This window comes from Eutrigla gurnardus (genome assembly GCF_963514095.1).
Source record: "Eutrigla gurnardus genome assembly, chromosome: 4".
Lineage (NCBI taxonomy): Eukaryota > Metazoa > Chordata > Actinopteri > Perciformes > Triglidae > Eutrigla > Eutrigla gurnardus.
Genome location: NC_139918.1, coordinates 19,465,046 through 19,480,893, shown reverse-complemented (window position 1 = coordinate 19,480,893; position 15,848 = coordinate 19,465,046). Strand labels below are relative to the sequence as shown.

The 15,848-nt window shown below is 39.7% G+C and overlaps 2 protein-coding genes across 2 annotated transcripts; both read right to left on the bottom strand.

Moving 5' to 3' along the window:
- Window positions 1–736: 736 nt before the first annotated feature.
- scp2a (sterol carrier protein 2a) lies at window positions 737–12,676 on the bottom strand. Its single transcript, XM_084008932.1, has 16 exons — window positions 12,528–12,676; window positions 11,562–11,619; window positions 11,358–11,429; window positions 10,964–11,095; window positions 10,738–10,802; window positions 9,754–9,880; window positions 9,560–9,623; window positions 9,373–9,459; window positions 9,113–9,263; window positions 7,702–7,849; window positions 7,107–7,214; window positions 5,520–5,673; window positions 4,547–4,643; window positions 3,800–3,929; window positions 2,657–2,736; window positions 737–1,089 (listed from the first exon to the last, which is right to left on the bottom strand). The coding sequence occupies exons 1-16, from the start codon at window positions 12,576–12,578 to the stop codon at window positions 994–996; spliced, it is 1,620 nt and encodes a 539-aa protein (XP_083865058.1). The 5' UTR covers window positions 12,579–12,676; the 3' UTR covers window positions 737–993.
- A 636-nt stretch (window positions 12,677–13,312) lies between these two features.
- Window positions 13,313–15,300, bottom strand: czib (CXXC motif containing zinc binding protein). Its single transcript, XM_084007440.1, has 8 exons — window positions 15,265–15,300; window positions 15,088–15,171; window positions 14,815–14,871; window positions 14,654–14,735; window positions 14,529–14,560; window positions 14,080–14,157; window positions 13,770–13,835; window positions 13,313–13,624 (listed from the first exon to the last, which is right to left on the bottom strand). Exons 1-8 carry the CDS (start codon window positions 15,268–15,270, stop codon window positions 13,547–13,549), a joined length of 483 nt encoding a protein of 160 aa, XP_083863566.1. The 5' UTR covers window positions 15,271–15,300; the 3' UTR covers window positions 13,313–13,546.
- Between the last annotated feature and the right edge of the window lie 548 nt (window positions 15,301–15,848).

The following is a 15,848-nucleotide window of genomic DNA, read 5'->3' as shown; positions in this document are numbered from 1 at the left end:
GACACACCAGAACCAAAAACAAGTCTAAAATTAACACTTTCACATAAACATACTGATACGCATACCAAGCTTATACACCGGGGATGGGACCCAGTGGTACCAAAACACAATCAGATAAGAGGCCATATCTAATCCTTCATTTAAACCACTGAGGTGTAGTATTTTCAGGTATACCTGCATTCACATTAGTGTAGAATTTGATCTGCAAATCCAAAATATAATTTCAATCATTCAAAACGTCATCAGCTATTCCAAGCTGGGAAATTTGAGTGGTTCTGACTTTTATCAGGTTCATTTCTCTACATAGATTTATTATGATAGTTAATAAAATACCACAACTTAGTAAAAGGTTTAACTGCAGACTGCATATTGCTAAAACAAAATACTATTTTAAAAACACAGATTTATGTCAAATCAAACTCAACTCTGAACAGCAATATGATATCAAAACAGTTTCACAATATGATGCAACAAGGGAGTTACAGAGAAAATGTGATATACCTACCTTTAAAGGAAAACAAACTTGAGGTTGTTATTGTTATTATAGCAAAGAATTTATTCTTTAAAAATTATATAATTGCTATCATTTACAGACATATATTCTTTACAAAATGATCTATCAAAAATGGTTGAGGCAAAACCCAAACCCTTAATTTCATAGATCGAAATTAGAGGCACATTTAATGTTTTAACTACACGATTAATCAAACATGGAGGTTCCACAAAGTTAGAAATGTGCAGATAAGCAAGCAGCTCCTACAGACTCTGGATGATTTAGAATTGATACTGACTGAAAGATGATGGGTCAAGAAGATTAAACATCATAACAGGATATTAAAACGTCTGTAGGTGTGCTCTGATATCAAAGTAGCAGCTGGAAATGAAACTTTTGGATCATCTCTCTGGATCAAATACACAAGTATTTCATGAGTTTGTTGATTAGAGAATGAAGTGCGGCTCAGAGAGAGAGAGAGAAACCATCAGCAAAGGGACTCATAGCTTGGCTTTGCCTACTGCAACCTGCAAGTTCTGCAGCTTCATGGCCATCCCCATGTTCCCTGTGATCTTCAGTTTCCCTTTGAAGAATGCCTGCAGACAAGAGTTAAAAGGAAAGAAATCCACTAAGTCATCTTTTAACTTCATCAAGAATGTGTTTGTCACTGGAAGAGTAGAGTAAACCTGACAAACACAAATCTAAGAGAAATCTGTAAAAGATGCTTTTATGTTTTTCTGTTACAAGCCTTTAAGAAAAAGTAACTATGGGCAGGAATGTCCAACAGTTCATAAAACACACCAGGGGGATGTTATGTTCCCTGAACCCTATGTTCCTTCAACCCTATGTTCCCTCAACCCTGTTGACTTAACCCAATGTTCCCTGAACCCTATGCTCCCTGAACCCTCTGTTCCCTCAACCCTCTGTCCCCTCAACCCTCTGTTCCCTCAACCACATTTTCCCTCAAGCCCATGTTCCCTCAAGCCCATGTTCCCTCAAGCCCATGTTCCCTGAACACTATGTTCCCTCAACCCTATGTTCAGTGAACACTATGCTCCCTGAACCATATGTTCCCTCAACCCCATGTTCCCTCAACCCCATGTTCAGTGAACACTATGTTCCCTGAACTCGATTTTAGAACAACCTTACATGCGTGACATTTGATTACTACACTTTACGCATCCTAAGGAGTTGGGAGCAGTAGGATGTTGTAAAGTGCTGGAGGAGTAACGTGGGGTTAAGTGTCTCGCTCAAGGACGCATCGACAAGTGAGCAGCCAACCTTTAACAACCTTGCGGTTCAAGAGCGGTCCCCTCTCTACCTACTGGGCTACAGCCACCCCAAATAAACCTGCAAATTCCTTCCCTCCAAAAAAGAGAGGCCCCTGGCTTTGGTGCTCTTGGCACGGAAGAGGCTGTAGAGTTGAATAACATCCCACTCGGAGCTACACAGCCAGATGGTTACACCCACATGGACAAATCACATACCTGAGAACAGCACTCCTGGTATATCAAAGGTCATGTTACATCATCTTAAAAAGGGAACAATTTCATTACAGTATATCCTAATCAAGCATTAACAGGGAAACATACAATAACCTTTTCTAAATTTAGCTAATTGGCTTATTTGTTTGTCATCTGTTCATTATTCACCATCTTATATCCATCGTAACCTTCTATTGTAGGCTATAGAGAAGTGAGTTAATGTTGTTTTTACTCATTACTCATTATACTGATGCCAAATCAGTATAATCTTGGTGTTTTGTCTACACTCCTACATGATATCTCTTGTGTTCATTGCTTATTCGTGCGCTAGTGGCTCCACATGAAGGCGAAGATGTCTGATTGCCAGTTGGATGCAGCTGTGCAAGCAGAAATACATTAATTAAATGTGCATTTTGTATTTATTTATTTTAATAATAAATAACCAGAAGGAAAAAAAGCCTGCAGGTAACGGACATTTTGCCACAATAGAGCCGTAATTTCCTTTAACAAATGCATTACTGATACCGTTGATACCGGCGTGAAACGAGGATTTATATTGATATTGAATGTTTTTCTATAGCCTATATTTGTAGTATTCATATTTATAAGGTCATTTTGTTAACAATATGAGCATAACCATGTGTGTGCAGATAGATATGGTTAATGCATAATTACATACCGTTTGTGGGTTCAACTTTCCCGTCATCAGTTCCAGAAGATCCTCATCACTGATGGATATAGTGCAGTCTGCCTTTTTACCTTTAAAGACATTTTTATTACTTATGACAACTTTCCACCACAATATATCCACTGCAACTGAACTAAAACTCAACACACAAGAACAACATAATGGCTGTTCTTTATACAAACATGAAGGAAAGAAATGTCCAAGTGCTCACCCGACACAAGAGGCTAATGCTACCATTATTGCAATGCAATAAATAGAAAGCACTTCAGAGTACACTTGGATGAAAATTCCCATTAGAGTAAAAGCATGCTGCACACAAGTCCAATGCCGGTGCTCGCAATGAAGCAACTATTCAAAAGGCATTATCGAAATTGGACCTGCTTTGTTCTGAGGCGTTCTGGGATGAAAAACAATGGAGTTTAGTTTATTGGTTTGTCAGCAGGTGACGAACAACTGGTCTGATTTTCATGAAAGGGTAAACAATGTCACTCATTAAAAATTGGATCGGATCTGAATTATGGGGCAGATAGAATCATTATTTCACACACACAACACACACACACACACACACACACACACACACACACACACACAAACACACACACACACACGAAGAAAAAAAAAAGCGCATAGCATTTCAAGATTCTCCTGAAGGTTTCCTTCCATTGAATGAACAATGACTCACATGAACAGACAATGGAAACCTCACAAATAATGGATTCGATTCAGAGAACATCACAATAGGTGGGTTGGAGTCCATCAGCTAGAACCTTACAAAAAGTTCTCTTTTCAGCCTCAAGGAAAGGGGCCAAATGCAGAAAATGATTGAATCCTGGCCGATATATGATATACTTCCACAACACACTGACAAAGAGATGTGTGTGGTCTCGGTAAGGAAGAGAAAGCCACACGAAATTATGTCTAAAAATGTCACATGTTGGAATGCGTATGCTGCTGCTGCTGAGAGGAGGCTGTGTGGAAGTGGGCTGTCGGCGTGAAGGCTATAGGTGAATTTCTGAGAATCCCTCAGTTATTTTAGTCATGTCACACTGAACAGAGTACAACATCCATGAGCACAAATGGAAAAAAAAATCACACACATGCTGCAAATATGCAATGATTTTTCCTACACACCTGCATCAAAGGTGACAGAACCTTTGCCGTTTTTCACATCCACGAACCAAGTCGCCTCTTTCCCATCTGGTCCATCCTTCACTTTAAAGGCAAACACTCCACCAACCTTCTTGACAAGTTGCTCTCCTTCCTGGGGGAGTCCACAAGGCTTTTTAGTCGACACATAATGGTTGTCGACACCACCACTTGAACAATTTAAAATCACTGTTGTGTAGATTTGTAATTAAGGTCGGGTTAAAACTATGATTTGATTATCTGGAATGGATACTTTGTGGTGATTCAGATTCATTCTCTGCAATATTGCATGCTGGGATTCCAACAATAGTGGTGATGGCAATAATAATAATAATTGTAATAAACGTTGTTTTTCTTGCATCAATACATTCTATACCTTTGGAAAATAATAGACAATGTTCACAACAGTGAGTCCTTGGTGGCTACGGAAGTCAGCGTCACTATATTTTGCAATTCAATGATAAGGCAATAAATATGTTTGCTACATCACAGCCTTCAAACTGGTGTCTGCTTTAAGGACAGCAGGAAAAATGCTGCCTGTTGCTTTAATGCATTAATAGGTGCTTATGGTCACATGGGCATAACTTGGAACTATCAGTAGAAGGAAAAGTAGAACATGTAACAAAAAGAAATCTAACATATGGATGCCGTTAATTGGACGCAGAGATACCAAGCCCATGATAGCTAGTCAAAGGTGTGATGGGGTTTGATTGTGACAGTGTGCTGTTATACCTCCTGCAGATGTTTCTCAATCTCTTTGAAGACAGGGTAAGCTTTAAACCCCTCAAGGCCGCTGGGTGAGCTGGTGGGAACTGCACCTACACGTAAACTGTGGGAAAAAAAAAAAAAAAAAAACTGCTATCAAGATTCTAAGTGCATACTAAAATGACGTTAGCTATCTGAGCCGTCACTTTGATTCAAATGCAGGAGAAGCTGTACACATTTCCACCTAGATTAGAGATTCACAGATCGACCGCCTGCCGATGGAAAATAGACATTTTCAACTCATCGGCCATGACCGAGTTTCATATTTCTGGTCACATTTACACACCCTTATTATATTGTAATACATTCTCATGCATGCTGCTCATAGCGATGACACACAACACAGTTCAGCTAACGTTAACGGAGGTGGACTTGCAATGATGATGTGTTTTTTTTATAATGAGCAAAGGTAGATTAAAACCTTTTTTCATAATGTATTCAAATGAAAGTTGAATAAATACAGTTGTTTGTTTCACAGCGATATAAGATAGATAGCCTGTCTGACTTACAAATACTAGCACTTAGCAGCTAATAATATATCATTAAAATGACTAATGCCAAAGCAGGTTTTCATTTGAATTGTGTGTAATTGTGCAAACAACCACTATAGATTACAAAGTCAAAGGACTTTTACATTCTTTTACGGTTTACACTAACTTTGACACGGTTTGAAATTATTTTTCAGGACATTGGTATAAAAAGAGTTAGGAGCATTGCTGTCAGTTGCAGTTCAGAATCGTCTGGTTGACCTTTTAAAAAAAACTAAACTAAACAATAGGAAGAGTGGATAAAGCAATGTGCTTTATCTATAGCACAAACAATGAAGAGAAGAGCTGTGCCAGAATATAGAAATGGATCTCTAAGCCTGAAGTCTCTGGTGAATTATTCAACAATAAATGGCATATAAAGTATCTAACTGAGCTAATAATCGCGTCCTCACCTGGCCTCCTGAGGGAATCCCAACCTGTAGAGAGTGACAACCACAGCTCCTCCTAAGCCAATGTTGTGTTGCAAGGCGACCTTTGCCCCTGGGACCTGTCTCCTGTCCGCCTGCCCTCGAAGCTGCCAGCACATCTCTGCACACTGGGCCAGACCTGAGAAAGGACAAGGGTTATAGTGCCATAACAAAAAGAAATGTCTCTCAATGAGGCTCAGAAGAGAAATGGAGTTTAGACTCACTCATATTTAGTTGCAGTATATAAATATTTTATTGGGCGAAAAATTAAAAATTAAAAAAAATCACAAACACTGAGTATTTGACCATAATCCTGTCATACGTCTCGGCCTCCAGGTGAAGAGACCAAAGCATTCTGTAAGTGTTTGGAGAGCTAAGTCTTTCATCCCTTTTGCTTAAACAGCTTTTGCATTTCTCTATTATCCCAATAAGCTAAAGGACTTACGGGTAAAGACCTCTTCATGGTGCGTCTTCCACATTCTGCAGTTCTCTCCTAATCTTCTCAGTGAGGACTTGACTGAGTCATTGCAATTTTGTCAAAGTGCCAATTGGAAAATATATATAGTGCAGGTCAGGATTGGCTATTTATATGAATAAAGAGCATCTCATCTCAGGCATATTCATATATGATGGGAAAAGAATTCGTCCTACAGTTAAGAGAGAAGAAAATGCAGGTGGCAATTGACCAGATACACACTGAAGTGCCCCCGGATGTCATGGGAACCCAAAAGCAATTTAGACTCTCCTCAGGTGGGGTCTCTTCACGGCTCAGTGAATTAGCCATCTACATCTCTGCTCAGTGTTCCAGAGGAGAGAGGTCACAACCAAGATTAGGCGCAACACCATGGATCAGACAGCTTAGCGCTGACTAGGGCACTCGCACGCTGGAGGAGTGACCCAGGGTTATAGGATGTATTGATGACATGAATGGGGAAAGCAAAAATAATAGAGATAGAGTGATGCTTGAGATAATAACGTATGGAGTAAAGACGGCAGAGGGAAAGCCGAATGAACACAATAAACATGATAAATCAGGGAAAATCGAATAATCTCTATATAATGAAGGGAAAAGAAGAACGCAGCACTGTTTCACCTCGTTATCCAACAAACGTAAGCAGCAGGGAGTGTGTATAATAAAGTGTATGAAAAATATGGGAGCTGCAAGGAGGCTGCAGAGGTCAGGTGAGTGAGCAGCTCGTCTTCAAGACTTTAATATGAGGAGAGATTAGAGGGGAGGCCTGCCAAAGCCACAGCCTGCTGCCCTGTTACATGGAGGCTCACCTAGTTACAAGGTGGCCATCGCCATGTGACACATGCCACCTAGTGGCCGAAGTGAGAAGACGTACACCATCGTGCACATCGAAATAAACACAATTCTTTATACTTTGTGTGCAGTTTAGTAAATCCCACTAATCTGCTGCTCCAAACAAGTTAGAAATAAAACATTAGACGCAGATGGTTTCAACCCTGATCTGGCATTTTCATTCCCTACCAGCCTGGATTATGTATTGTGTGCTTTGTCCTCCAGGATTTGACGAGAGGCTTTCATCAGGAGTTAGAGGCTCAGCGTACCTGTGGCGCCCAGAGGATGTCCTTTAGAGATGAGACCACCACTGGGGTTGACCACAAACTTGCCCCCGTATGTGTTATCCCCGCTGTCAATCAGCTCTCCTGCTTTACCTGCAGAGGTTGTGAAACGCACAAGAGCATCACGACACAGCACAGCGTGACATCTTCAGTATATTAAGACATATGGCATATAACCAGTGCATGGTATTATCAACAAACACATCTTTTTATGTATAGTTTGTGATTTATAAGTTGAAAAGGATCAATTAAAACAAAGACGAGACAAAATAAGAAAACGATGAAAGCAAAACTTTCTATTTTCTATTTGATAAGGAAGATGCAAATCATAACTTCCTACACATAAATGAGAAATATTACAAATGCAATAGAGTTGATCTGATTTATGTATTTATGTTAAATGTAACACTGAAAAGTCTTGTCTCGAGACCCCAGGGAAGCATCTTCACGACTGAGAGATTCGACTTCATTTAATTTAGCACCACATCTGTGCAGTCAAGACGCGGCCTGTCAGTGTGACAGTATCAAAATCTCCTCATAGCTGAGGGATAAAGTAGGGCTTCAAGAGCTGCAGGCGTACCCTCTGGACACAGCCCCAGAGCCTCATACGTGATGAGCTCATTGGCTGAGAAGCAGTCGTGCAGCTCGATCACATCGACGTCACTTGGCTTCAGACCCGCAGCTTCGTAACACTTTTTGGCAGCCGAGCGAGTCATGTCATATCCTACCTGAACAGAAAAAAAACCCCAGAAAGAAATATGTTCAGGAACTCATTGAAGGAAGCAAATTGTCTTGATGAATTAATCTTTCAGGTCATAAACACTTTGAGACTTAAATTTCAATCCTGGTAGTGCATCGACTATGTAGCTGAAAATTTCATGATGGGATATTTTCATTTGTTGATATATATTAATGCCCTCAGAAATTTAAGTAAATAACATTTTAGTGTATCTACTGACAGAAGTTACTTTATTTTTAGTTAATTAACTTCAATAATATTGCCATGAGCAAAGCAATTGACACAATATAGAATTTCTTTTTCTGCTGCCAAACCCTATTAAAAAAATCATCTTCCCTCCTGCAGTTTTGTAAATTATGGATTATTCCAAACTGGACAAGAAGGCAGTGATAAACCTGCAAGAGGAAGATGTCTATGAGGATCTTTAGTTATGGCACATGAATGGAGAATTAAGGTGAATATTTCACTTACATTTAGGGTACCAAAGTGAAATGCTTTTCTTATTTTCAGTGATGATCTTTTGCTCCAATCAGCCCCAACTACCTGCTTTATATTGTTATTTATATGCCCTATATATATTATGCCTAAACCTAAACCGACAGCCAGCCTCTAGGGGGCGTTGGAGATGTTTTGGATTCTTTTTTTTTTGTGTCAACATGGAAGCATAACTTGGGCTTTATACTTGCGAAAAACTTTTTTTAAGTGTGGAGCACAGCTAATATACTGATACAAAACATATCTTATTCCTAAAATCAATTAATGATCGTGATCTCGAATACTGTTCAAAATATAATTTTGGGCATACTCATACAGCCCTACGCAGTAGCTTTATTGTCTGTTTTGTCTCAGTTTCTTTTAGCACGTGCAAGTGTTTTGGAGAAAAAAACATTTAGATGTAAAAAAAATTTAAACCAAGACAAATAAATTTGACATTTCAGTGATCCAAGTCTATAGAGAGCCCTTGTAGTCATGAACTGCAGGAATAGAAGACTTAGTTTCCATCTGTTTCAGCCTTAGGGCAACATTATGCTTAATATAATTTCATTGAAAAGTGCAAATTATGTTAATGCTATATAGCTTGTGAGTCCGCCCAAGTGAGCTGTAGTAATTTCTTAAGTCAAAATAGTGTTTTCTTACATATCTCTCCCCGAACAAAGCACTATAATTTTTGTTTTATGTAGATCCATAAATGAGACCGATTCAGAGAAAACATCTTGTCTTGAGACACAGTTTGTTAAAGACTATTTCGTACCATTTTAATGCAGCTGTTTTCGTCAAATGTGGAGGCAAAGTCGGTCACCATCTCTTGGGCCACAATCTCCACTGCCTGGCTCTCCAGATGGTGTTTCCTGACAAAGTCCTCGCTGGCCAAAACTGCTGCTCCAGCACCATCTGATGTCGGGCTGACGGGAGAGGAAGAGCAGGACAAGCAGGAATTAGGTGCAATAAGTCAGATACAGTTATTATCTTATTTTCAAAAGATAAATGAGTGTGACTCAGCGAGGATCTTACCAACACTGCAGCAGAGTGAGGAAGTCAAACACCTTCCTGGAGTTAATCACCTGCTCCAAACTGTATTCATCCTGGAACTGGGAATACCTGCATGAATGCATACGCACAGATTAACACTTGAATATAATACAAATTCAAGGATATTTTGAAGCAATAATCTATTATTTTAAGGTTAACCCTATCTTACGGGTTGTTGGTGGAATGCTTGTGGTTTTTCCAGGCAATTTTGGCAAAGTGCTCCGGTTTTGTGCCTAGAAGAGATTCAAACATTTGCTGTATGTGACATAGTAAAACCGCGAGCTCAATACAAGATGCAACCACATCTTTCACATTTTAGACCTTGTGAGGCATTCCTGCATCCAACACACATGTAGTGCGTACCATATTTCTCCATGTGCTCCCTGCCAGCGTTGCCGAACATCTGCGGTGCTCCTGGAGCTGCCACCATCCCGTAGCGGTTAATCATCACCTCCATGTGTTTGTCCATGGGATTGGTCCTGTCCATGAACTAGAAACAAGCAGGTTTGAACATATGTTCCACCTTGTATAAAATAAAGTACATGATGGTATAATCAAATTTGTATTTATACAACAACAAGCTAGGATTTCCAGAAAATAAATCAATTCAAAAACAGAATTATGTCAGAAAACGACCATAAACATCTGCAGTGAGCTAGCACATCTGTATACTAACATAAAACACAGCAATGTTGTTGTGTTTTGGTTTTAATTTAGACTGCTCGGCCTTTGTGTGTTAGAGGTTTGCATGATTGGTTGGGAGCTGATCACGCCTGCTTTAATAAGGAGGCCTGCTGGTGATGACTTCCCTTCTCCTTCTCCCTGACACCCAGCCAGACTGTGCCATTCTTGAGTAATGTTAAACTGTGGATCAAATTAGTGCTAAATTGTGGATCAAGTTACTGTTAAACTGTAGATAGCAGTGCCGGTAGCTGTAGGAGTGAGAAGACATTATCTTTTGTGAATCTTTTCTCCTGTTGTTCTGTTAAGGAGGCAGGTAAGAGACCTTTATTTTCTTTTGCTTGTTTTGTGTTTGTAGGAAGTTAGTTTGGTTCAATGAATGATAATTTGATTGTTGTTTTGGCTATGCTCACCAAGTATTAACTACATTATTATTATTTTATCAATAAATTAATGTTTTGGACTGCACTTGTAGCACTGGTCATCTCTGGGAGTGGGGGGGAAAGGGAGAGTAATTTTCTTTTATGTTACACTTAAGTTTTGTTACGCCCGGCCTCTGGGAAACCTAACTAACTCCTGTATGGTGGACTGTAAGATATCGTGGCCTGTTAATGTATCCTCCTCCTCTTCATCCACTACAGCAAAACACAGCATATAGTTTGATACCTTTGAGGACAGAGAGCCTCTCTCCATCTTCTCAAACCCGAGAGCAAGCACACAGTCAGCTAGACCTGCAAAAGGAGATGAGGAGTTTGGTTTTCACAGTTTCACTTAAATAATAGATGGTGGATACAATCTGAAGAAGTCGTTTAAGGTGCTTGAGGTCTCTCCAGCATCTTCAAATTAGATTTTTAGTGGTTTTATCACTTTAAAGACATCCTGCTTAACTCACCTCCCATAACCAGCTGGCGAGCCATGAAGAGAGCAGTGGAGCCTGTGGAGCAGTTGTTGTTGACATTGATGATGGGGATCCCCGTCAGGCCCAGGCTGTGGTAAATGGCCCTCTGCCCACATGTGGAGTCCCCTGGGGGAATGAGGTGGGGGAGAAGATGTTATTCTTTATTATGCAATTTATTTTATTCAAGAAATTACAATATGAGACGCATTGTTTTTCCTTCACTCTCAAAAGTCCCTTCCTTTATAAAATATATGTTTTTGAGTACATAGTATGTTACATGAGTGAATGGTGAGAGCATATTTTGTATGTACATTGGAATATAAAACTTGATACTATATAATGTTTCAGTGAACATACAAAATGTAAACAATATACAGTCACATTTTACCATAGACGTATCCTACACAGGCTTGTTCAATGGAAGAATATGGCACTCCTGCATCCGCGAGAGCCTTTTGACCTAAAATGGGACGTACACATACAGTAATAAAACACGTTGTTGAATGTTACACAACAAGATCCATTCCACGGATATTCAGATAAGCTATCTTTTGAGTGACTGAACAACGTCCATGTTCATGAGCATAAGCACCTGCTTCCTTGGCCATGTCAGGGTAATCATAGTCCCCTCGGGCTCCGGGCTTGTCAAACTGTAGCAAAATACAGCAAAGTGTGATAATGAGTGTCAATCAACATAAACATATACTACCTATAATACTCTATGAACTCGACCTGCAAATTGAAAGATATGGGCAACTATTTTGATAGTGGATTCATCGTTCTAAACATAATCACAGAAAAGTAATTCTCTAGTTAGATCTTCAACATTTTTTATTTATTTTTTTTGCATTTTTGACAATTTCTCAAATGGAAAAATAATAAAGTATTATATATTTTATATTATATTATATTATAAATAAATGTATCGTTCTTATCTTGTAATACTTAATTGTAAAGGCGTGAATTTGAAACATTTTAACATTTGAATTAAAATTGTATTTGATCATAATTCATTATAAGTTTGAGGGAACAAATATTGAAAACAGGCGGACCAGATAAACAGTGAACCCGACCGACGAGTTCCGACCAATCAGAGTGGAGAGTAGAGAGTGGGCGGGTCATGACTTAGCATTACCTTTAGCACAGATTGTAACTTTAGTGTTGGCCGTGGACTATGGACTCAGAATAACGCTGAGAGATGCGGAGCCAAGTTGGTCGAGGATCAAACCAGAACTTTAGATACAAAACTCCACCAAACTAACACATTTTTAACTAAATACGGACATTAAACGAAACGCTGTTACCTTGTTTGGGCTAACCTAGCTAGCTAATGTTTACAATGCGACACAACAGGAGCAAAACTAACGGTCACTACTCTGTATTGACTGTCGGCGACCAGTAACTGAACTGACGTTTCCTGTAACTGAACAGAAGTTTGTAAAAGGAACATGTCCAATGCATTGAATTACAATCTGGAGTTAGCCAGCCTGCTCGACCGGAGTCTCGACTCCATCAGGTCGTCTGGACTGAAATACTCACTAAATCATATCAACGTTACCTTTGTCATGCCAACACCGATGACAAACACCCTGTTCTTCCGAGGTGCCATCGTCGCTCCTCTCCACCAGCGGGTCCACAGAGAGACAGACAGACTTCCAGCTGACAGGTCTGTGACCAGCAGCAGCAGCACTGAGAGGAGTGGGACGTCTACTGCTAGAGCAGAGATCGTCTGTGTTCGAGCTGATGCGGCACTCGATAAGAAAAAAAAAAACCTTTCTGTGGGAATGCAGGAGAGAGTTACCCTAAAGATACGTGACATGTAAATCATTAACCAGTCTTGATTTTTTTAATTGGCCCTTGGACATATTATTGTATGTATTATATACTCTACACTACACTACACTTATTGTAAGTCGCTTTGGACAAAAGTGTCTGCTAAATGCCCTAAATGTAGATGTAAACACTACTATGTAGCAGTATCGCTCATTTGTATTTTTTATTGTTTCATAATTAAATGTTGACATTTTATCTTTTTGAACTTGAAATAAATGCTCTTATCCATTGGTGTTGTGCTTCAAGTGGTACTTGAAATGAGGCTGGTCTGAGGAAAGTTTGGGTTTGATTTAATGGTTTTACACAACACAAAGTCTGTCTGTGGACAGATACAATTTGATCATTGTAAGAAGTGTTTCCTGACATGCAGCGTTTCTCTTGTTGCCCGAGAGCTAGCACTGAAACACTCCATCCCCCACTACTGTATGTTGACAGCAATGAGTGAGAGCTCTTTGGTTTATTTGGTTAATGCTACATGCTAAATATGCAAAGAAAAAGCTTAATCAAATGGTCACCTTTCAATTTTATTGAGGCAGTGAAAAAAAAAAAGTATTGAACCTGTTGATTAATCCCAAGATGTGTTATGGACAACCTCTGGTATTGATCCACACCTGTTAATGTTCATCATCAACCAAACCTCCCCGTGTCCACATCTGGCGCATCTTTGATGCCAGCAAAGAGGCCTCCGGCTGTTTGGCTGTCATGTTTATTCGCCCAACTCTGAGGCAAAATCAAATGATGACATCAGCACTTGATGAATTTGTGTGTGACTTCATATATTCCCACCGACTCGTTGACTTTCTCATCATAGTCTGTCCAGTCCTGCAATTTACAAAATGAGGGCTTGTCAAGTTTCACACTTAAAAAAGAAGTCGTCCCGTTTTGTCAACACTTGATAAGATAAGATAACCAAAAGGTAATTTTGATTTATATATAAAAAGTAGCTACGGCTGCCCACTGCACTTACTTTCTCTTGCAGGTTGATTTCAGGAAACTGTGTTCCAGACTCTGCTCCTTGTGCAGCAAAGCCGGCCTGGAGTGGGTTTAAATTGAAATGGGTTACCTTAACTGTCCGATTGAGGAGCAACATACCTTTTTTTCCCACAGCTAATATCTTGAACCATGACGTGGGTGTGCGGAGTGGTATCTAATAAAGTTAATGTATTTACTCCCATTTAAGTGAGCCAATAAGATGCTCCCATGAGTCAGTATGCTTAATACTAGGACACTTGAATATAACAGAGCCTCACATATTGTTAATCTCTTCAGGGACTCACTTGAGGTTGGAAGTCAATGGGCTCCAGACCACGACACTCAAACTGCACCATTGTTTTGAAGCTGTCGCCGTCCTCCGCCTACAAACCAGCAAACATACAGAGAGAGACACGCATTGTTACTGGCTGGGGAAAAGTCAGCACTCAGCACACTGTCATTATGTTGGTCTATGTGACAGAGGGAGGATTTCTGACATCTTTTGGAGATGGTTTATTTCCCGAACGGAAAGGACAACCAAATAATGGAACAAAACCTCCTAAAATAAAAACATTAAAAACATTGTTTGCTATAATCATTTTGTAATCAATGAGCGTTCTATCCATTCATTGACAGTTTTCCCCCTTAAACTATGTTCCACACCCTTTCAAGTGACAACTATGCTGTACGTGAGAGAAGATGTGTACAATACAATCGCACTGGCAATAGAATGAATAAGTTCTAGTTTGCTTACATTATAAGGTTTGATTGTGTCTCCCAGGATATCTGTAAAAAAAAAAAAAAAAAAAATCAGTTTACATATTTAACTTCCACCAGAATGTATAGAACGAAAAAGTCAGATTGCATGTTGGTTCGTACCAATTGAGTTTTCCCTGGAACAAAGTTTACACTTCTGCACCATGCTGGCGCTGCTTCTACCTCCTTTTAGAGGCACACTCTCCTATGGAAAGGTGGTTGTTATTGAACTGGTGTGACAATGCGTGCAAATTGTATGGACACAGATATATTTTTGTCCTTACCTCTTGGGTTATATACTGCCATTTATCTGGGATCTCTCCACAGTTTCCACACTTCAGCTACATTGAGGGGAAAGGATGGAGGAAAATAAATAGTGAGGAGGTGACCAGCGCGTCATCATAATAAGCATGTGCACAGTGCACACGTGTCCTCTTATTTAGTCGTTTCTTCTGACACTGAGCATGATAACATTGTGACCATAGCCGAACAAAGAGAGGAAAATAAGGTTTGATAGGTGAGCTAACGTTAGCATGCTAACTTGACAGCCATCCTACCTTCAGAAACCAGCGGAAGTCGTCGCCCAACGGCCTCACGTTGGTGACATTTTCCAGAGTGGCTTTGAACTGGAGCCCAAATTTCTGTCATGACAAAAGGTATATCTTTAAAATTACCCCCAAGAGAGCAAAACTACTTCACTGTTTACATGAGTAACATGCAGCAGCGACACGTACCACCATCTTGGAGCATCCCCGCTGACAATTGCTGCCTTCAGGTACCGCTCGTTAATGTGGGCTTTTGTGTCATAAATTATGAGTTACTGTTTTGTTCGATTTAGCAACATGAAAAAGTAGTGTAAAAAAAAAAAAAAAAAGTAAATATGTTAGATCGGATAGATGTTTTAATATTTAAGACGATGGCACGCATCCAAATGGTCAAATGTCCGTGGGCACCAGAAGGCAGCACAACTCCAGCACTCAACTGCACCCTCTAGTGGGCTAATAAAATCAGAAGAATAACCTACTTATTGGTACCCGGTGTATTTCAGTGAGAAACCACGTGTCTTAATTCGCGCATGCACAAACGATACATTCGTAATTCTCATCAACAAACAAATAATCACACTTTTCGGACAAGGACACTCCACTGTGTTTATTAACCATAAAGCCATTGTCTTATTCGGTCATAAATCATTCTACAACCCATGACAATTCCACAGCATTCAGTACAAATCTCCTGGTACAAATCAGTCATTCAATTGCACTATACACAACAAATACAGCACATGGAATACAAAATTGATTCAACACTTTATTAT